The sequence below is a fragment of the Lampris incognitus genome, chromosome 1 (assembly GCF_029633865.1).
Source record: "Lampris incognitus isolate fLamInc1 chromosome 1, fLamInc1.hap2, whole genome shotgun sequence".
In the NCBI taxonomy this organism is placed as follows: Eukaryota; Metazoa; Chordata; class Actinopteri; order Lampriformes; family Lampridae; genus Lampris; species Lampris incognitus.
Genome location: NC_079211.1, coordinates 144325394 through 144348154, shown reverse-complemented (window position 1 = coordinate 144348154; position 22761 = coordinate 144325394). Strand labels below are relative to the sequence as shown.

Below are 22761 nucleotides of genomic sequence, written 5' to 3'. Positions count from 1 at the left end.
GAGATGACTCACGGTGGTCTTCCATACTCTTTCAGGAGTGCCAGCCCACATTTTGCTAAAATGTACAGGCCTAAAGCCCCCAGGCCAGCTGAGCCACATGGAACTAATGTCCGGTTCAGGTCGCCCCTTACGCACTCTGTCCATACCTATGCCCTCTGACCTGGGCAGGCGAGGGCTGTGGAACCTCCCTGAGTTTCGCACACCCTCCCAGAGCTTCTTCATCAAGGTAGTCGGAAAGGATGAGGAGGGCTACCGCTTCCAGAGGCTGTCCAGTGTATCCTACACCAACGTCATTCCGGGCAAGTCAACCCCCCCCCCCCCGCCAAGACCCTACACACCTCACGAGAGACACTCTCCAGTGTCTCCAGCACGTCATTAGTCTTTCTTGCAACCCTTGACCTTTGTTTCCTTTCTTTCATAGCTCCCCCAGCTGTTAGCATGCCTGCTGTGGTGCAGGGCCTCTACATGCAGCCCGCTGTCATTGGCTGCTCGGTGGAGAGCGACATTCCCTACCGGCTAAGATTCACGAGGAGTGGGATTACTTTGGGAGAGGAGAAGTTCTTTCAGTAAGTTCGATCCTTCCGTAACATTTGAATCATCCCCTCCTTTACATTACAGCTTCATGCACCCATTGGCGAGAGTAAAAAAAAAAAAAAATTAATCAGGTCACTCGGTATCACGTACTCTCTTACCGGTTAGGAGGTCTGTAAAGCGTTAGCGCTGAGTTTCTCTGCTGCCTTTTATTAGGTCAACATTCAGGAAACAGGTATACACAGCCAATTTTGTTTACGTTACATATTCGATTGTGTCATCCTGAAAAATTGATGAAGCACCTTCCTTTCCTTGACCTTGACTCTCTGTTTTGAATTATATTGATTAAGGGAAACTGACCTGTGGTGAAAGATATTCCTAGTGTGTGCCAGATATAGAATTGTATGCGATGTAATATAGGATACTCTTTTTTTTTTTTTTTTTACCTTTTTCCCCTTTTTTCTCCCCAATTTTATCCGGCCAATTACCTACATTAGCTGCTCCACCCCCTCTGCTGATCCGGGGGCGGGGGGGTGGGGGGGCTGCAGACTACCACATGCCTCCTCTGATACATGTGGAGTCGCCAGCCGGTCTTTTTACCTGACAGTGAGGAGTTTCACCAGGGGGGCGTAGCGCGTGGGAGGATCATGCTATTCCCCCCAGTTCCCCCTCCCCCCCGAACAGGTGCCCCGACCAACCAGAGGAGGCGCTAGTGCAGCGACCAGGACACATACCCACATCCGGCTTCCTACCCGCAGACACGGCCACTTGTGTCTGTAGGAATGCCCGACCAAGCTAACACGGGAATTCGAACTGGCGATCCCCGTGTTGATAGGCAACGGAATAGACCACTACGCTACCCGGACGCTGCTGCCCCCCCCGAGTAAAATAGGATACTCTTGCCTTTGCTAGATGCCAGTCAACTGTTCCTATCTTTATTTCAGGACCTCTACCAAAGCATCATGGGAGATCGCCCATGCCTCCGGTGAGGATGAGGGTCCTTATGAGTGTATAGCACAGAGTAGTGCAGGACAAGGACATGCATTAACGGAGCTGACTGTGAGAGGTATGTCTCTCATGCATGACTGACACCCCCCCCCCCACACACACACACACATATAGCGCAAGACAAGGACATGCATTAACAGAGCTGACTGTGAAAGGTATGTCTCTCATGCATGACTGACCCCCCCCCCACACACATACACACACACATAGACACACATACACACAGGAAGACACAGGCATACACACAAACGGAATCAACCAGACAAATGAGTACATTATTTATATGTATACACTTGACTCAAACACACACGCACACGCACACACACAAACATACACACGCATGCAAACCCACACAGGTTCAGACCCTTGCACTTCCTCACTACCCTCATGTACTCATATGTCACTATCATAGTAAAACTTTGAAATGTATTCCAACAATCCTTAACTCAGATTTATAGCTAAAACATTAACTTGATGTGAAGCATGCCAGTTCAAACATTTGTGGTTAGAATAAACTATTTATGCACTGTTTGTTCACTGCTGATGGTGGTCTTTTGATGTTATGGTTGTGTTTTCAATGTGTTTACAAAAAAAAAAAACAGAGCCCCCTCCTGTCCTGAAGGCCCCCGTCAACGTGAGCTCATCGGTGGGAGCTGTGGCCGTGCTGTCCTGCCAGGTGGAAGGCTCCATGCGCCACAATCTGACATGGGTTCAGGCGGGTCATACCATTACGGCTCGCACAGGGAGGATGAAGCTGCTGCCCGACTCCTCCTTGCAGATCAGTGGTGTTCAGCTTCAGGATGCTGGGGAGTACCACTGTGTGGCCACCAACACCCACGGAGATAGCAGAGCTGCTGTGTGGCTCCTTGTCCCAGGTACTGCAGATGAAACCTACGTATTGTCTGCTTAATCACTTAACACACTGGGGCCTCATACCTCATGCTGGCCACCATCATCTGGTTCTCATTACTGGCCCAACCTCCCTTGCAGTAAGACCTAGCCCCTTCCTACTCAGAGCATGTTTCACATCAGAAAAATTGATGCAAGTTGAAAATCGTGGCCTCAGTTGTGGCTGTGGATTTAGAAGTTGTTAACATTTTTGAACATGAGGAAAAACGAATTTGAAACATGTCCGTCTCTGTGATTCGTGATGTCAGGCACTCATCACCAGTGTTCACATTCTGGTCCAGTCTATCCAAGGCTTTCCATTGTTAAGCCTGATAGGAGAGATTTGCTATAAGTTGCATCATATGGCGGCAGCAAGGGCATGAGTCATTAACTGTCTCTTTCCCCTTCTTCCCGATACCGCTGCAGAGGTTCCTTCTGTGGTAGTCAGCCCCCAGAGCCAAGTCTTCTCCCAGGGGGACGAGATCCGCCTCGTCTGCTCGGCGTCCGGCTCTCCCCCTCCTCGACTCTTCTGGAGCCATGGAAACATGTTCCTCACTCATCGACCGAGGTAAAGGAAATCTCAGCCCACTCAACACCTCCAGCACAAAGGCCTCAGAGAGCCATTAAATTCCAATTGAACTACATACTAGACACAAAGAGTTGCCATTTTTTGCCAGCATAATTTTGCCAATTTACATTGAATTCAATCTAATTTGAATATTGCATCTTTTCCCAAACTATAATTGCATGACATGAGAGTTCGGATGTTTGCTGGAAGAGAATCTGTCTTAGGCTGTTCAGTACTGTTTGAGATGAATCTTGCTGGGACATCTGCACATGTAATCATGAAGAATCAACAAACGTGAATTCCGGCAGATGATGTCTGTTTTACACGATGCAGGTTCAGTCTAAGCCAACACGGACTCCTGACCATTAGAGGAGCCCTCCCAGAGGATGCTGGGAACTACACATGTCTCGCCACCAATGATGCAGGCACCGCCTCCCATTCTGTGCTGCTCACTTATGCCGGTAAATCGGGATTTGACTGTAGATTTGACGATGTGATTTGAGAAAATATTTTTTGAATTAATGGTCTTATTTGTCTGACTCGTTCGACCGAGGTGTCTCTTTTGGCATGTTTGGCAGGTCAAAGTTTAAATTTATTGGTTTCTCTCATTGGAGAGTGTGGGATTTCACAGAATATCTGAATGATTTATCGGGTCGGTTTCATTCTGGCTTTGAGTGGAACACAGTTAGACGTAGCCACATAATACCACGTCTCACACCGAGGAATGTATTTCTTTGTGGGCAGGGAGGGCTGAGGTCCATCAAGGCTATGAAGTTTTAGTCTGGGTGTCAGTTAGCGGTTGATAGAAACCTCAACCCTGATGGACCGTGGCAGCTCCCCCCTTGGGTGTACCAGTGTTATACACACTTTTTGTCCCTGGGTGTCATTTTTAACTACATTGATCCATCGAGACAGCAAGACACCCCGGCAAGATACATCATCTCATCCTTTCAGCCTGGCTATCTCTCCTTGATCTGTTGACACCCAATGTGTGTTAAATGCCAGCTCAACTTCTATTTTTACCTCAGGTCTTTGCTGCAGCCCAGTCAATTTACCGACTTGATGCTCATAAAAGGTCGCTAATATTGCCACGTGTGCGTGGTAATTAGACTAGAGTCAAAATCCTTTTCAAATGTTAATAAGTTAAGCTCCTTTGCCCCCCCCACCCCTCAGAGGTTCCCACCATCAGAGTGGTGCAACAAGTTGTGCTAGCTGCTGTGGGGGACGATGCCGCTCTACAGTGTCAAGCCTCAGGTGTTCCTACGCCCATCGTACAGTGGTACAAAGGTAAGTGATCAGACAGCATTAAATTCTTTTTGAGATATGTCGGCTAAAATGTTCCTTTCAGAGACCAATATCTTATTTTCAGTCCATGTGTGCACTGCATTTTGTGTGTGTGTGTGTGTCTGTATGTTGTGTCCCCAGGGGATCTTGAGGTGGGCTCTGCTCCTTTCGCCGAGCTGGATGTCTATCGGGGGACCCTGCAGATTCGAGGGGTCCAGGAAATAGACGCTGGAGAGTACAGCTGTGTGGCCAGCAACTCGGCCGGGACCACCTCTGGCAGGGTTATGCTGGAGGTTGGAGGTGAGAACAGCACCGTTAAAGGTGGAGGTAGTTAGGTTGCAAGTTTTACAGTTTATTTTTCTCTGACATTTTGAAACCCTTTTGTTTCCCACCACAGCTGGCCCAGTGTTTTCTGAGTCACCAGTTGACATTACAGCTAATGTAGGAGAGAATATCACCCTGCCCTGCGATGCCCGGGGATTCCCGCAGCCTACCGTGACCTGGTACCGACCAGATGGCAAACAGGTCCTCACCAGAACAGACGGCCACAGTCGAACAATGCAGCTAGAGAACGGACATCTTCTGATCCACAGTGAGTTATCCATCCAACGCTGTGACAACAACTAAAGCCTTGGCACACAAATAATACGGCATTTAATGGTTGCCCTGAACATGGCTGGCATGACTGGAATGCTTTGGCCGAAAGTTACTAGAGCAGCCCCTCAGATCGGATTCAGTAAATGTTTTATTTAGACAGCGGATGCAACATGATACGGCTGGCACCGAAACAAAAAAAATAGTATTTTGATAGTTCATTTTGGAAAGACTATACATTTCTCTATCGTTTGATTAAAAACTCAAAACAATTACAACAAAAAAAAGATTATAATGCAAGTTCCATCATTCAGTAAAACTGAACTCGAGTCATTAATTCCCCACTTTCCTATAAAGAGAGCCCTGCGTTTGTTTAATATTGGTCTGTCAGTCATCTTATGAGGGTTTGTCTTTGTTCAAATAGTGTTCAGATAGTTCAAATATAAATAATAAATTTAAATAGTGTTCAGTTAGTTTGTTCAAATAGTGGAGCTTTCATTGTCGTATTAAACTGCTCGTTTCTCATCGAGCCAGAGACAGGCTGCTGTGGGGCTTCCATGTCGAGCTGGCTGCAGCGAAGTTCAGCTGTGAACTCTGGGGGCCGTTCAGCCTACACCATAACTCATCTGGGCCAACTGAATGAGCTCTATTGTGCTACTCAGACTTTAACTGTTTGTAATGTGTGTAATATTATATTGGGGCAGAACAGTAGTATTTGCGTGGTCTGCTGGGGGTGGACGGCTTCCATCGCTGTTCCCAGCTGCGGCTGCCGCCTGACCCAATTCACTTAATCTGTTGCAGATGGCCGTCCCTCTACCTGACGTTGTTTGGGAACGGAGCCTGTCGGCGTCGCGTCGCACAAAACGCAGTCTGTCCCCTCGCCCTTTGGTCCCTTGCTCCTTACGTACTGTTTACACGCACGGTTGGGAGCTATGTAAACACGAGCGCGATGGTCTTAACGCAACAGCTGATACATGTGACGCTCGTCCAACACATGATCCCCTGAGATGTCCCCGAGTGAGACGTGTGTGTCGGCAAGCAGAGAGCCGGACCAAAATCATTAATCCCATTATGTTCTATTTATAACTCTCATTACGGTACAATCAAAGCATTAGTACAGCTGGCCCGTAAGTGATTGATTTATTGCCAGAGTGATAAATCTGTTGTTGGCTTTCAGTTGTCATCCAATCTAGATAATCAGGTTCGTTTCTCCGCGAATACAGGGATTATTCCATCTTCAAAGGGTGCATGGGATGTGGATGTGCGTGTGAGCGTGTCTGTATATGACATCGAAATCAGTTTCCCCCCGTGCTGTTAGCTTGTGCGGCTGTCCGATTTCAGGCGTCTGGCTGGACGATGAAGGACGGTACGTCTGCGAGGCCGAGAACCTGTTCGGCACCATTAGGAGCGACGCCAGAGTCAGTGTCACCGGACTGGGTAGGCTTGTCTTGCCTTTCCTTTCCCTCTGCGTTGGTATAATAGAAACCATGGCAACAGCCCGTTGGCTGGCTCTAGCCAGAAATAAATAGTTTCAAGTGCTCCTGCTCTATTTCCAGAGCAGCTGCCTCATATTTATATAGCTCTGCTTCTGTAATAATATCCCTGCCTTTGTCAACAGAGCCCCCTCTCTTGGCCCAGGGTGCCCCAGTCATAACTACTGGGCTCGGGCAGTCGCTGAACATTCCTTGCATGCTATTGGACGGCGTACCCCTCCCCGAAAGACATTGGACCCAAAATGGAAAACTTGTAAGAATGGGCAGCACCAAACACTCCTCTGTGTCTGTCTCATAAAATATACATACATGTTGGTTTTTGTTTGACAATCGTCATTTATTCGTCGTAGGTAAAGTCGAATGGGAGAGCCTTTCTGAGGAGTGATGGCAGCTTGCACATCGACAGAGCCGGCCCAGAGGATGCTGGGACATATGTCTGCACCGCCGTTAATGTAGTTGGAAGCGCAAACATCACGGTCAACCTGGAGGTTCATGGTGAGTCCTTGCTCAAGAGACTCGAGAGCGCTGTCCTACCCGGACACACACCGCTCAAGTATGCGGTGACTCAGCATGGAAAACAACACGTCGATGAGTTGACCACCTGCTTTCATTATAGTGAACAAGTTTCATTTACCACATGCCTTAATGAACAGAGTCGGTCTCTTCATAGGGCCATAATGACAGACAAGACAGATTATGGCTCATCAGTTTGTAATGAAGAAATGCCTTGAGCGCTGATACTGCTGTCTAACTAAGGCCAGCGCTAATTCTATGGGCCTGCTTGATAAGGGCCAGTCAGACAGCTGTATGTGTGACCTACTTCTTCCATAGTGCCTCCTGAGATCAACGCTGGCCCCTACCATTACGTAGCCAACGAGGGCGTAGCCATCACCCTATCATGTGAGTCCAGTGGCGTTCCCAAGCCAACTGTCGTCTGGTCCAAGGTAGGTTGTCACGCTTTTCACTCCAGATCTACTTTTCCTAATGACCATTTTGGCCACAACCCACATATTCATCCCCGACAAATGGACTTGTTCTGTATTCCACAACAGAATTTAGGTCGAATTGCGTTAAAAGACACTATAATCAGTGGTGAATTTATAAGAAAAAAAATCAAGTGGGATGGTTAGGGACAACAGTGTTGGTGGAGGGCGGAGGATACTCAAAAAAAAAAGCCACAGTCACCTTTTAAACTGTAGCCATGGGGCCTACATATTCTAAATGATGAGAGATTTTCTACACCAAGAGCATTAAACATGTCCGATCTTATAGTTTAGTATTTTCATTAGACCCTTTTGTTTGAATTATTATGCTTACAAGTCCATACATACAAGTCCATTATATGAGTCCATTTGTCAGGGATGAATACATGGGATGTGGCCAAAATGGTCATAAGGAAAAGCAGCCCAGCATAATAACCCAGCATAATTTTTTAAAGTATTTCTATACTTATTATACTTTTGACTGTTAAGCATTCATTTTATTACCATATTCGATCACCACCTTGTCTCTTGGCTGTTTAAATGGATAAATGGACTGCGTTTATGTCGCGCTTTTCTAGTCTACCGACTGCTCAAAGTGCTTTTCGGTGTATGCCTCACACACGCACACATTCATACACTGATGGCGGAGGCAGCCATGCAAGGCGCCAGCCTGCTCATCAGGAGCAGTTAAAGGTTCAGTGTCTTGCTCAAGGACACTTCGACATGCTCTCTGCGGGAGCCGGGAATCGAACTAGTAAACTTCCTGATTACTAAACAACCCGCTCTACTTCCTGAGCCATGCCGCCTCATATAGCACATTATATGCCATGCAACTCGTGATCCTCGTGCCGTAAAAACACATGCTGCATGTCAGATCTGAGGGATTTAGTTACGTGTAAAGCTGACAGTTTAACACAAAGGGAATGGAAAGGTGGGTGGCAGTTTTACAAAGGATCCTGTTTCCCCTTTCAAACTGACCTCGGCTGTGAGTTATATGTGAAATCATAACTATATTTTACAGGCAAAACTAGAGCAACAGGGTGTGCGGGTGGCGTGGCTGTCTATTCCGTTGCCTACCAACATGGGGACCGCCGGTTCGAATCCCCGTGTTACCTCCAGCTTGGTCGGGTGTCCCAACAGACACAATTGGCCGTGTCTGCGGGTGGGAAGCCGGATGCGCCTCCTCTGCTTGGTTAGGGCGCCTGTTCGGGAGGGGGGACTGGGGGGAATAGCGTGACCCTCCCATACGCTACGCCCCCCTGGCGAAACTCCTCACTGTCAGGTGAAAAGAAGTGGCTGGCGACGCTACATGTATCGGAGGAGGCATGTGGTAGTCTGCAGCCCTCCCTGGATCAGCAGAGGGGGTGGAGCAGCGACCGGGACTGCTCGGGAGAGTGGGGTAATTGGCCGGATACAATTGGGGGAGAAAAAGGGGAGAAAAAAACCCCAACCAAAAGCAGCAGCCATCATCGTGAAAGATATTGGTAGTTTTGCACTGGTGTGAAACACATTTTTTAAGATATACCAGTTAACCATTACTCGCATAATAATTCTGAATGGTTATCTTCATCCTCTAGTGTAATGCGTGTCTTATGCTAAAAGGGAAACCAAGGAGTAAAGAGTGCAGTGTAGAGGCATTGTTAGCCCAGAACCAGGGCTATAATGACAGAACCAGGGAATTGTTGTGCCTACCTTGACAGCATCGGATTTGTCATTGAAAATGATTGCAGCGTGACTCTTATCCCAGCTATGCCAGTTAGGTTGCTATGACACTGTCGACTGCTGGTTAACGGATGATGTCCTTCAGAGTGACGGGCGCTCCTGTTAACAATGCAGGAGTGAGGAGTAGGTGACTCGAGGAGCATTGTAATAGTGACAGAAATATCCCGTCTGTTGAATGAGGAGCTATGATGTGACATGAGCATTTATGTAAGTAAGCATGTTAGATTCTTCACTCTATACCATTGTCAGTAGGGATTAGCATTTATTTACACGGTGCACTGTAGATAAGTTGGTCAAAAACCTACCAGAAAAAAGCCCTAAAAAAAAAAAACCCCACACACAATAAAAAAACATCTGCACACCATCACTGAGTGGCCATTTCTCAGGGAGGCGAATACTGAACACTGTTGTTTTCTGTGTTTTAACCTCGCGTATTACAGAATAAGTCTGGGGATTTTTTTTCCCGGGCTTTTGTCCCATCGTGTTTCAGATCAGTGCTCTGGAGTCGAGTAAATTTCATGTCAGATAAAAGCGAATCTGTGAAACTCATCTTGTGTAGTGAATGTGTTTGTAGCAGGCTGTGTTCCTGTGTTTGTGTGTCAGAGGAACTTAAGGGGGGAAAGCTCTGAAATCGTGCCAGGCATTGCAAGATTAGCTCTAAACACCCAAGCCCAGTTTAGTGTCTCTCGTGTTGTAACGTGTGTGATTTCTATGTATAATGATCTCTGACTCTACCTGCTGTGCCTCCAGGGAAGGCGGCCCTTATCCAGGGAGCCCTCCTCTGTTCAGTCTGACCCTGATGGAAACCTTCGCATCCTCCACCCCACTGCTGAGGATGCAGGGATCTACAGCTGCACCGCCACCAGTCCTGTTGGCTACGCCAGCCGAGAGATCCAGCTCAGCGTCAACAGTGAGGCCCAAATGTTCAACCACACTCACCCAAACACAGAGATGTTTTCCATTGTTTTGAAAAGTCTACTGCAGACAACAGACTGCCATTGTCTACCACAGAGGTTCTTTGTCAAAATTTCCCCTTAGCTGAATGCATTGAAGAATGACAAAAGATCAGGATTCGCTGTTACAACGGCTTTATCTCCTCTCAGCCATGCCTAGGATTGTGAGCGTGAGTGGCCAAGACAACACGGTGAAGATGGCCGCCGAGGTGGGGACAGAAGTCATCCTGCCCTGTGAGGTCCAGGGCAGTCCATCTCCGTTAGTCACGTGGAGCAGAAATGGACAGCCCATCCCTCCTGTCACAGCCTGGTAAGAGGAAGTTTCATCTCACAATGTAGCGATGATGCAGTAAAAACAGGTAAAACATACAATAAAGGGCAAGGTGCTCACAGCACGTCATCTTCCGACTTAACTAAACCCACTCCTTTTTTTTACAAGGGAGTCTGATTGAAACCGGATGGGATCCAGCGTCACTGTTAACGGTTGGAGTTCATTTAGTGGTGCCTTTTGAAGGCGGGCGGGCAGGCAGTCAGAGGCAGCAAAGGCAAAGATTGTGATGCAGCGAATGCTGTTTAGCCTCTGAGGGGTAACATGTGGTCCCACATGGCTCACTGCTTCCTGGCTCTCTGGTGTGGTCACTCTGGGTGCAGGCAGACAGGCTCACTGGGGACACAGACTGGATAGATGACAGATAGACCCTCTGGGCCCGAGACCAGACTGGATGGTTCGGGGCAGATAGAGGACAGCTGTGGTAGTGACTGAATCAGATATGCCTGTGTGAGACTGAGGAAAGTATAAATGCGGGTGGGGTGGGTGGGGGGGTATGTGCCGGGAAGTACAGAGGACAACTGAGTGACAGGGGACGAGATACAAGACTCGTCTGCCTGAGGCTGGGACTCCCTGGGGTTCTTCGGCCATAAAACAACATGCTGACTCTTTAGTGGTCTTTTCTAATGAGAATAACACATCTCCACGAGCGACCCTGCCCCCCCTGCCCCCCACATCAGTCCACACATGACATGTAAAGGACCTGTGGAAACTGGCAAGCTGTGGTAAAGGAAGATCTGTTTTCTCTAGCTCTGAGAGGGTGTTTTCATCCCCTTCACATGAAAAGACCAGCGGGGGCGGTAAACTTCTGAAATAAACAGTCGATTGGTGGGAGTTCAGAGTTCTGTTGTAGCCATGCTTCATGCCTAAGTGAAAAGAGAGAGGAGCGGGGTTAGTGTGTGTGTTTGTTTTTTTTTTGGGGGGGGGGGGGCGGCAGTCATTTCGTCCCGATGTTGTATGCTGCTGCTTTTTCTCTGGCTGTTTAAAGAGGAGGGGAAGAGGCATTAATCCACATGTGCAGTTGTAAGAGAGGGCTCGCTCTGCCTCCAGATTGTCTTCGCTTGAATTAACATGTTATTGTTATAATTTAGTTGCTAAGCAGGCACACTCACATCTGCTAAAATCACAAAACTGTGTTTACTTTTTTTTGTAAGTATTTTTAGAAGTACCACACACAAACTATTCTAGAAGTGAAAGTAAAAACTTAAAGGGAAACTCCAGCATTTTTCTTTAACCCAAGCCCCGTTTTCTTATCGTTGGGAGTCTTAACAAAAAGATAGGCTGCAGAAATTGTTGAATCGATCCAGGATTGAGCAACCTCCTGTCAGCCGATTGCTGCACACCAAGATGTAACGTAATCCTTGGCCAAATCATGTCCAATAAAAGAGCTCTTTTTTGGCACTAAGATGCTCATGCTGTGTGGAGAAGTGTCTGAACACACAACACAATCCCAGTACAGTCAGTCAGCATAGTGATTTACATGCATTGTCTTCCCGTAACAACTCACTCCTCTCGGGGCTACAGTGCAAGACTTCTGCTCCAGGTTAGAGATGGATATGTATGTATATAGGCCAAGGCTCTTTAGACTCCTCTCGTAACACTCCAGGACTGTTGGTGCCTAAAAAGAGCACTCATGGAACGTTAGGGAGTAAAATTGCATCTTGGTGCACAGCTGTCTGCTGACACGAGCTTGCTCAATAGTGATTTTTTTTTAAATCTCGTTTATTGACGTTTCCATATTTAACGTGTACAAATCAAACATATTTAGAAATTTTACAAAGTAAATCCCCCTCCCTCCCTCCCCACTCCACATTCCTAGATCCACTAGATGAAATATCCATTCCATTCCATTATCCGAACCGCATTCCTGCTGTCACGGTCGCGGGGACGCTGGAGTCTATCCCAGCAGTCATTGGGCGGCAGCCGGGGAGACACCCTGGACAGGCCGCCAGGCCATCACACATGGCCAACACACACACACACACACACACACACACACACACACACATTCATACCTAGGGGCAATTTAGCATGTCCGATTCACCTGATCTACATGTCTTTGGATTGTGGGAGGAAACCAGAACACCCGGAGGAAACCCACGCAGACACGGGGAGAACATGCAAACTCCACACAGAGGACGACCCGGGATGACCCTCAAGGTTGGACTACCCCGGGGCTTGAACCCAGGACCTTCTTACTGTGAGGCGATCGCGCTAACCACTGCGTCACCGTGCCAGCCCAGCATCAACGTAATTCACCAAATATACACATCGAAGTACTCTCGTCCTACAGTTAACACATGTTGGGCCATTCCAGACCCAAATCAAGAAGCATCCCAGTTTGTTACATTGGTTAGAATATTATTAAATTACATCAGAAATAGCATGCAGCCTTTCTTGAACTTATCCTTATCACCCCTTTACGTGAATTTGATCTCCAAATTAAGATGAAACATGACATCCTTGACCCATCTGACATGGGATGGAGGTTTTGAGCTCTTCCAGTTCAAAGGTTTTTTGTTTGTTTTGTTTTTTGGACGAGTCGTCATTGTGCACAGCAATCTTGAGGATGTCTTGCTTTAGAAAGAAAGCAGTGCTGTAAGAGTGATATGCAGGTGTTTCGGTTTCTGTTAGACTAGACTCAGATGTTATGTTCACATCTCTTCAGGCCAAGACAAATTGCTTGTATGCATGTCATGCTTAGCAAAAAAATAAATTCTGATTCTATAAGGAAAATAACATTACGGCTTGAAAAAGAATTAAAAAATATTCCAGGGTAGATGTTTTTTTTTCTTATTTTACTCAGCCCTGTGATGGCCTGGCGGCCTGTCCAGGGTGTTCCCCCGCCTGCCGCCCAATGGCTGCTGGGATGGGCTCCAGCATCCCCGCGGCCCTGACAGCAGGATAAGCAGTTTGGATAATGGATGGATGGATACAGTATTTTTACTGGGATTTTCCACTGTATAGTACAGAAAACAGAAACCCATACAAAAAAAATACAAACAAACAAATCGGAAACAAAGGATGAAAGAGAATCGGGGCGTATTTAAGAAAAATAATGAATTACACTGCTGGATCGCTTGCACAACGCGTCTTAGCACTCAATGAGAGGTGGACGGCACACTGTGCATTTGGTTGCTGGTCAGGTTCGGTGTCGTACTGAGCAAGGTAATCCAGAAATGGCTGCCATATATCAGAAAATGTGTTAAGATTGGCCATCATGCCATATCCAACTGTCTCCATATGTAATATACTAGTGAGCTCAGTTAACCAAGTCTTAAACTGAGGCACAGTATCTGATTTCCAGAGCCTTAAAATTACTTTTTTTGCGATGACCATTCCGTACATAATAGTGCTTTGCACGGCGACACTATGGTTTAGTAGAGAAAGAAAAAAATCCAAGTAGTGCAACTCTCCAGATCAGGTTCAAACACACAGCCGTGCCTGTCAGAGAACCACTTGAATATGATACCGTTTGGGGCATGTCCAGAAAAAGTGGGTCAGAAGAGCCTCCTGCACATTTACATCGATCACATAGACAGGAAATTAGAATCAGAATGCACTTGTGCACATGAAATGAAACGAAATATCATTTCCCCCCAGCCCCCAGCAGTGCAACACAAAAACAAAAACACATCCAAAAACTACAAGGACACATATATCCAAACTAACACATATATCTAAATCACCGTCCAGGAGAACAAACGTCAGCCAGGATGACTGGTCGGAGCTGCCGGTCTGCATGGGCTAGCAGTTAGCTTAGCCTGCCCCGCTTCTGCATCCTGTCAGACCGCCCTCAGTTTTTCCTCTTCAGGCGCAGCTCCAGTCAGGGCCGTGGTCCTTGAACCTACAGGATTGCAGCAGACCAAGCTCCTTCAGCCGATCCAGTGCTAGCTCTCCCAGCCAGACACCTTCAACACACCTCCCCGCTCTCCACACGATGACACTAAGAACACAGTCAAGGCTAAGCAAGGCCGCCGCCAGACCTCCGTCGGTGTTATCGGAACTGCTGGTGTGCATGGGCTAGCAGTTAGCTTTGCCTGCCCTTCTTCTGCGTCCTGTCAGACCGCCCTCGGTGTTACCTCTTTGGGCACAGCTCCAGGCAGGGCCGTGGTCCCTGGGCCCACAGGGCGCAGCAGACCAAGCTCTCCCAGCTGATCCAGCGCTAGCTTTCCCAGCCATCAAATGAAGACAAACTTAGACGCAGACTTGGACAAAGACACTGCATGCATGGTACTGGGCGAGGCTGCTGCAAATGTGAATTTGCACCACCATCTTCCTACACTGGTACTGGGTGAGGCTGCTGCAAACATGAATTTGCGCCACCATCTTCCCACACCGGGAGCGGTGTGGAAATGGTAGGAAAGATTCTGTGCAATTTAGTTTTTGAACAATGAAGCCTGTGCATCACCTTGAATTGGATCAGTTGATGCCTAGCATTAATAGAACAGCTCAGTAGTGGATTAATTAAAAGCTTATACTACCAACTGCTCGCCGTGACTCCTACAAGATAAAAATAGGGCTTAAGTTAAAAAATGTTGGAGTTTTCCTTTAACAATGAGATTAACCACAACACTGAACGTGATCCAAATGTGGTTGCAAGAGTGGCACTCTGTAGATTAGAGCTTTGAAAAAATATTTTAAGTCTGAGAAAATTATCACTTTTAAACATGCCTGTTGCCACTTTAGTTCAACTGGCATTAGATGCCTTGGGAATCCATTAACTATGCTGACAGGTGCTTTGATCAAGCTTTTTTTGTTCAGTAATTGCAAAAAACATTTAGTTTATTCCTGAGAGACGTAATCTTGGACACACAACAAATATTGTGGCCGACTAGTAAATGTAAGTAAAATCTTTAGACCATATTGTCAGTAAGTAAGATCACTTGAGTGGCATTACTGTGGAAGCCAGCGGCATCTAATATTGGAAGTTGGCTATTCATGTACTATTCATTTCATTATGTGGGGGTACATAAAATGAAAAACGGCACCAAAGTGAACTGTCACTTCGAAAGCACATATATACTCCTACAATATACACAAGGCTATAGATCTTCATTGACTCATGAAGTGTTGTTTTTTTGTTCCTTCACCCTTGACCCCTAACCACCTCCCAGGTTCACTGTTTTGCCTTCAGGCTCCCTGAGGATCACTGATGTACGCTTGATTGATAGTAAACTGTACACCTGCACTGCAGCAAACCCAGCAGGCAACGCGTCCCTAAGCTACAATTTGCACGTTCAAGGTGACTCCATGAGGCTCCATTACAATGTGTAAAAACGTCCCAGAAACTTTTCAGCTTTCCATTTTTAACATGCTGTCATGTTGATAGATTTATGGGGATACATCACTGCCAAAATATGTCAAATATGTGTGCTAAATGGGTTAACACATACGGTGAGACATGTATTTTGGGTTTGTCTGTGTCTAAAGCTAAGCCTAGGATTCAGGCAGCTCCCTCCCTGCTGAAAGCCCTGATTGGCCAAACAGTGACTCTGCCCTGTGTGGTCCAGGGCGAGCCCAGCCCGGTGGTCAGCTGGTTCCACAATGGGCTTCCTGTTGAGGTCAGTGACCCTTTAGCCTTGCAGATCCAACAAGTCACCCTTGCTGACCAAGGCACCTACCAGTGTGTGGCCAAGAACAATGCTGGACAGGACACCTTGGAGATCAAACTGGAAGTTCTCGGTAAATATCCGGAGTAAGGCTTTACAGATTTACAACATTAACCCTGTTTGTTTGTTAAGTACTAGCTTGACCCTTAAATGATCTCTGGTGGTGCGGTGCAATGACTATGAATTGGCGTCGACTGTTACTATTTCGGCCTAACCTACTTAAACACCAATATTATTGCTGTCTACTATGGAGCTGCCATTTTTATGCTCTCATCATTGCATAATTTGCCTGTTTTACTCTTTTGTGGCAATATCGATCGACTTTATACTTTGATTCCCCTATTCTATACTTCTTGATGGTCTAAGGCGCTCTCTGATGCCAGTCCTGACTCTTTTAAGTTGCTTTTGATAAAAATGTCTGCCAAATGAGTCAATGTAAATGTTAATCTTAAAGGAAAACCATCACAACTGTCAACAGCATCTCTTTATGCATATATGTTGATGACACTCCTTTATCAGCAAAATTACTGAGCAGTCCTCTGTGTCACTGAAACTCAAACAAAATTGTTTCCACCAGTGGGTATCCGGGCAGCATAGTGGTCTATTCCATTGCCTACCAACATGGGGATCGCCGGTTCGAATCCCCCCCATGTTACCTCCGGCAGACACAATTGGCCGTGTCTGCGGGTGGGAAGCCTGATGTGGGTATGTGTCCTGGTCGCTGCACTAGTGCCTCCTCTGGTCAGTCGCTGCGCCTGTTTGGGGGGGGGGGACTGGGGGGAATAGCGTGATCCACCCATGCGCTACATCCCCCTGGTGAAACTCCTCACTGTCAGGTGAAAAGAAGCGGCTGGCAACACCACATTTATCGGAGGAGGCATGTGGTAGTCTGCAGCCCTCCACGAATGGGCAGAGGGGGTGGGTGGAGCAGCGACCGGGATGGCTCGGAAGAGTAGGGTAATTGGCCAAGTACAATTGGGGAGTAAAAGGGGGAAAATGTTTGTGTCCACCAGTGACATCACTGGTGGACAAGGCATGACAGTGAATACTTATTTCCTGGTTTGCTAATCGACTGCATTGTATAAGAAAATGTGAATTACAATGCTACATTACAGCTGTACGAAACAGTGCCAGCTGCATTTTCTTATACAGTTTATACAGTGTTGATAGTCGTATTTTCTCATGCAAAGGAGCCTGTTGGCAAGCCAGGAAGTAAGCTTTCACATTCTCAGAATATCCATCTGTAATGTCATGAATTATGGCTGCTGATGGAGTGTTATCCCTACAGCATATAGACATATATACGTATAAATAGATAGATTGATAGATAGATAGATAGATAGATAGATAGATAGATAGATAGATAGATAATGCTGAAAGCCATGATTGTTTGTCTTTAAGAATTGTACAGAAATACACAAGATAATTGCCAGATAAGGTACGGTTAAGCGACCTTTCCCTGCTGTGAACATTTCGGATGCTGTGCTCCAGTTTTAGCCTGTGATACAATTTTAAGAGGTTGATTCTCTTGAGGTAGCTGCACACTGCAAGAGCACAGGCAGTCCTTTAGACCACATTCTCTCTGGCAGTATGTAAGGTCAGTCTTGCAGGGGATGTGAGCGGTTGATTGAGGTGCACTCTGACCCTCAAAGGTCAGTCTGTTTGTCAAGGGATTGGTTGAAATGAAGTCCAGGCTTAAGGTTAACAAGAGAGTTGGGGGTACCGAAGTCAGTCACATTGTCAGTTCAAATGGGCCGTCATTTTCTGCTTACCTCACAGATTAACCTTTTTTTCTAATGCCTAGCTTCAGGTTAGTATTTGACGCTAGGCAGACTTGATTTAAGAGCATTCTCCTCGTTCATAAACACGGAGGATCCCTGCTAACATACTCAAGAGACCTCCAACGTTCATAAATCATTTTCTCAAGACATCGTGCGGGGATTCATTAGCGGCTTGGAGAAAGTGGACTCCTAAACACCGCAAGGCAGAACAAAATGGCAATAACTACATAAGCATTTACCAAGAACTACCCGGAGACAAGCATCAGAGGACCTGACATGACAATTTATAGAGATGGCGCAAGTCATAAAAGAGGGTCGGAGCAATTCATCATTGGCCTGTGTTCTGCAGGGAATGCAAAGGCCTACACTAAAAACTAAACCAAGCTTGATTTAAGTGTGCCAGAGATACTGTGCTCATGCAAGGTCTCGACGTCTCAAAATGTTTGGTATGATTTGATATTTAACAAATACGCTTATGTCTTAACTCTTTGACCACACAGCTGACATGCTTTATCTGTTCTCACAGAGGTACCGTCCTTTGCAGAGCCTGGAGATGCCTTCATGGAGAAAGTAGCTAACAGCAAGGTCATCATCCCCTGCCCCGCTGAAGGTAGGAAATGACTCACAGATGAGTCAGCATCCGACGGACAGATAGGGATAGGGCAGTGAAAGGCCTGGCATTTAGAAAAAGGATAATTTAAAGACTGTGACAAAACCAAGAGGCTGTAGAGGCTTTTTTTCTTCTTCTTCCAGGTACGTTTTTAGGGCCCAGTTTCTTTATTGCCACAGCAAAATCAGATAAAATGTAGGACATATCTGCGTATTTCTGCACCAGCAAAGCAAAACTCTGCTTTTGCCACAGGCTCTAAATTGTCAAAGGAGAAAAATAATCTCAATATCCTCACCATATCAAAAGGAACACCTATTTCAGCACCCAGAGACATGCTGTGCATGTGTGTTTTTTCTTAATATCAAATGTGAGAACGAGGTAGCGGTACTCAGGTGGGCGGGCAAAAAGTTGTTTTGTCAAAAAGACAAGAGCGCGGACTCATGCGCGTTCATGCATCGTGCGTTCACGTACGTCGGCGGCTGCAGCTTCGACTCTTTTGTTTCCTATTTTAGCATCTATTGAAGCCTCTCTGACAGCCCGGGTAAACAGATATTGTTTGTATGGAGGCCCGCCATGGTAACGGGCCGTGTTTGCGAAGGTGACGACTTGGACCAATGTAGAGCAACAGCTGGAACATCATTCTGCCGGCTGCCTCAGTGAGCCACATCTGCTTTCCTCTATGACGAATCCTGCTGGGAGAGGAATCCTAATTACAGGCTGCTGCTGGCAGATAATGGACAGAGCTGTCTGGGGTGCACCATGGCGCGCAGGAAGAGGAAGAGAGGGTTCCACCAGTCCCCCCCCCCCCCCGCCTCCAACCAAGTCGGACAGACGTGCAGGCAGGCTGCGAGACCCTACCGGTGTTTCTACCCACCCGTCTCCACCCACCTCCGCAGAGCCTATTCAGGGATGTTCGGAGCCCCTTGGCGCCCAGGGAGAAGCACGCAGCGTCAGAAGACAGAGGTTCCCTCAGTGATAGCCGGCGATGCACGTGTTTGGGCGAGATTAAAAAAAAAAAAAAAAATCAAACTCTGCCATCAGGATATTATTAGTGCACAAACAAGAACATTGTGCTCGGTGGAGGTAATTATTTGAGAAACACATGAAAGAAATGATCTTAGCGTTCGTCAGCCAGGGCAAATAAATTCAAAGTCTGCTAATGAGATACGTTAACATCTAAAACATAAACATATGTATGAGTTTCCTCCCAGCAATGAGATAATGAATTTGATTCAGAGTTTGTAAACACATGTTTCAAGAGGGGAACAGATTATAACAACACCTTTGACTGTCCTGAGTCTCTCGCTTTTTTCGAATACAATAGATTGGGGATGAATTGCCTGGTTTGCACCGCCTCCTCCGTGGCGTTTGTATATGTAATGCCTCTGTAAATAGGCAGAGCGGTGGCCTTTAGATGTCTGCAATGCGCTTTTATTACAACTCGCTCGAGGGGACAGGAATACTGTAGCTCTTTCCCTCTTGTCCTGGGAGCTGGCCCTGGCCATCACTCTGCTCCCCCCCCCCCCTGCCGTTTTCAACTCATTTTCTGCATGGTAATCTGTAGGCGCCTGGATGTATGCACCGGTGCTTTTGAACTGCCTGTCCAACGACTACTATTGTACTTTACAAGGCCTTCACCTCAGATTCCGGTGATAAATCTTGATACTAGCACTTTAAATCTGACATCTACCCAATATAGTATGTTTTGGCTCCTTGTGCGACTCTAACCTTGAAGTCTTGCTCTTGCGGGCGAACAGGGCTTTAACCATTTTGGCAGAGTTTCCCCCCCCTGTCCTGCTGTCCAACAGATAAATGTAGAGCCTGTTTTTTTTTTTCCCCCGGTCTGGGCTGCTTGCCCATTATGTTCTCCTGTAGGGAAGCGGAGAGATGGAAGTAACTTTTCTTTCTGCCAGATAAAGTTAATTTAAAACCTTACCACTCACTCCGCACCCCCTCTTGTCTTTGCACTTGCAGGTTCACCTCCTCCGAAGGTGCGCTGGTTCAAGAATGGCCTTGAGATACACCCTGACCAATCGGAGCTGTCCATGTTGCGGGATGGATCACTTGTTATTGCCGCAGCATCTGCCAGTCACAGTGGCGACTTCAAATGTGTGGCCACCAATGAGGCGGGCTCTGCCGAGAGGAAGACCAGATTGAAAGTGAATGGTAAGAAATCGTTTTACTCTCTTATTTTTGCTCTGAGCGTCCATGGGTATAAGTGATAAATTGTCTGGTAGTGAGAACCAACGTCTTTCTTTTTCTCCTGCGTCCCTCTAGTTCCCCCTGAGATCCAAGATGATGGCAAGCCTGTCAACCTCACCGTCACCTTGAAACAGCCTCTCACGCTTGGCTGTGATGCCTTTGGTATCCCCTCGCCGTCAATTACTTGGACTAAAGACGGTCATCCAGTAAGTCCCCTTCTCTGCATTAGTTTGTATCACACAAATACATGTTACAAGAGCATAGTTAGCTGTACGATGCCACCAAGTGGTCACCCGGCTAATCACAAAATAATGCTGTGGGTCATTTTTTTTTCTCTTTTTCTTTTTGGATCTAGGCGGAAAGTCCGGGAGTGTATCTGCAGAATGGGAAAAGACTCCTGAGAATCTACAGAGTTCAATCAGAGCACGCGGGGCAATTTACCTGCACAGCCCACAACTCGGCTGGGGAGGCCCGGAGAGAATATAACATAGTGGTACAAGGTACCTGTATGAATACACCAAGGAACCTCGAGTTGATTTGAAAGAAAATTTACAAGGGGATGGTGGCGTCCGGTGGGGACAACCGACCTGGTGGTGGGTGACTGGGGGCTTAAACCCCCCCCCCACGATCATCTTTTACTATAGCCATACATATTCTCAACCATGAAAGATTTTCTTACACCAAGTGGATTTAAAAACCATTTGAGATCGCAGAAAAAAACATGTCTCTGGTCTTACGAGTCATTTTTCTGTTTGGACTCCCCTTTTGTTTATATTATAACGGCGACAATTTTAGTAATAATTATATACTAAGTATACTGTTAAGAATTCATTTTATTACAATATTTATTCACTGCCGTGTCCACAGAACATTGTATGCCACACAGTTCATGAACTTCATTGCAAAAACACACATGCTGCGTGTCAATTTGAAGTAATTCACAACAGATGTTTTTATACGAACTAACATTCCTTGATTAAGATAAATCACATAGCACCTTTAACCCTAAGGAGATGGGAAGGGGGATGCCTGTTTTGCAAAAGGTTGGTTTTTGTCTTTTTTCTGGGGGTGGGTGGGATTTTTTTCACCCCCCCCCCCAGTTGTATCTGGCCAATTACTCCACTCTTCCGAGCCATCCTGGTCACTACTCCGCCCCCTCTGCTGATCCGGGGAGGGCTGCAGACTTCCACATGCCTCCTCCGACACATGTGGAGTCGCCAGCTGCTTCTTTTCACCTGACAGTGAGGAGTTTCACCAGGGAGATGTAGCGCATGGGAGGATCACACTAATCCCCCCCAGTCTCCCCCCCCGAAGAGGAGGTGCTAGTGCAGTGACCAGGACACATACCCACATCCAGCTTCCCACCCGCAGACACGGCCAATTGTGTCTATAGGGATGCCCGACCAACCCGGAGGCAACACTGGGATTTGAACTGGCGATCCCCATGTTGGTAGGCAACAGAATAGACTGCTATGCCACCCGGACACCCGGTTTTTGTCATTTTGTTTACTAGGTGGATGGCATCCCCTATGCATCTTTGCTCAAATCGACCCCTGAGTTACGTTGTGTGTACTATCCTATGTATGTACTGTCTGTTTATTCGCTGGCACGTGTGTCCCATCACAGCTCCACCGGTGATCTCGGGGACATCACGGCTGCAGGAGTTGGCTGTGGTTTTGGGTCAGGAGGTTGAGTTTCAGTGTCGGGTCAGTGGACGCCCAGCGCCTAGAGTAGAATGGAGCCGGGATGGAGAGTAAGTGGGAGGAAGTACTCTAACCCCCTAGCTTTCACCATTGCATGAAGAATACAGCAGGCATATGGATTTGACCCTTCTTGCCTCTCTCTCTCTCTCTCTCTCTCTAGGGTTCTGTCTCGTGATGGGGACCCCCATGTGGAGTTCCTGGAAGGTGGCCAGGTATTGAAAGTGAAGTCGGTGAGGCTGAGGGACCAGGGACTCTACCAGTGTCTGGCCAGTAACGACGCAGGGACTCAGATGCGCCAGTTCAGACTCACAGTGCAAGGTTAAGCCCCATGCTTTGATTTTTGTCCGACCCAGTTCAAATCACATCAAAATATGAGCTTCTTGTGTGGTTTCGGGGTGGTAGAGGTGCTAGTGGGTTTAGATTCAGCACTCATGGCCTTTTCTACATCCTCCCATATATCTCGCTCTCTCACCTTTCTTTTTTTGTCTACTCTGAACGCTA

The 22761-nt window shown here is 46.9% G+C and overlaps 1 protein-coding gene across 1 annotated transcript in view; it reads left to right on the top strand.

Annotated features, from left to right (window-relative positions):
• hmcn2 (hemicentin 2) overlaps positions 1 to 22761 on the top strand; it is a 67294-nt gene that overhangs the window by 12184 nt on the left and 32349 nt on the right. Inside the window, exons 8-30 of the mRNA XM_056276068.1 lie at positions 36 to 299; positions 422 to 566; positions 1476 to 1597; positions 2142 to 2414; positions 2854 to 2995; positions 3329 to 3456; positions 4169 to 4282; positions 4421 to 4579; positions 4677 to 4871; positions 6215 to 6310; positions 6492 to 6619; positions 6717 to 6861; positions 7198 to 7310; positions 9822 to 9981; positions 10175 to 10334; positions 15470 to 15597; positions 15786 to 16037; positions 18272 to 18355; positions 20330 to 20521; positions 20633 to 20763; positions 20913 to 21057; positions 22184 to 22310; positions 22421 to 22578. Of these exons, the coding sequence (XP_056132043.1) occupies positions 36 to 299; positions 422 to 566; positions 1476 to 1597; positions 2142 to 2414; positions 2854 to 2995; positions 3329 to 3456; positions 4169 to 4282; positions 4421 to 4579; positions 4677 to 4871; positions 6215 to 6310; positions 6492 to 6619; positions 6717 to 6861; positions 7198 to 7310; positions 9822 to 9981; positions 10175 to 10334; positions 15470 to 15597; positions 15786 to 16037; positions 18272 to 18355; positions 20330 to 20521; positions 20633 to 20763; positions 20913 to 21057; positions 22184 to 22310; positions 22421 to 22578 (3561 nt within the window). The remainder of the gene's footprint in view (positions 1 to 35; positions 300 to 421; positions 567 to 1475; positions 1598 to 2141; positions 2415 to 2853; positions 2996 to 3328; positions 3457 to 4168; positions 4283 to 4420; positions 4580 to 4676; positions 4872 to 6214; positions 6311 to 6491; positions 6620 to 6716; positions 6862 to 7197; positions 7311 to 9821; positions 9982 to 10174; positions 10335 to 15469; positions 15598 to 15785; positions 16038 to 18271; positions 18356 to 20329; positions 20522 to 20632; positions 20764 to 20912; positions 21058 to 22183; positions 22311 to 22420; positions 22579 to 22761) is intronic.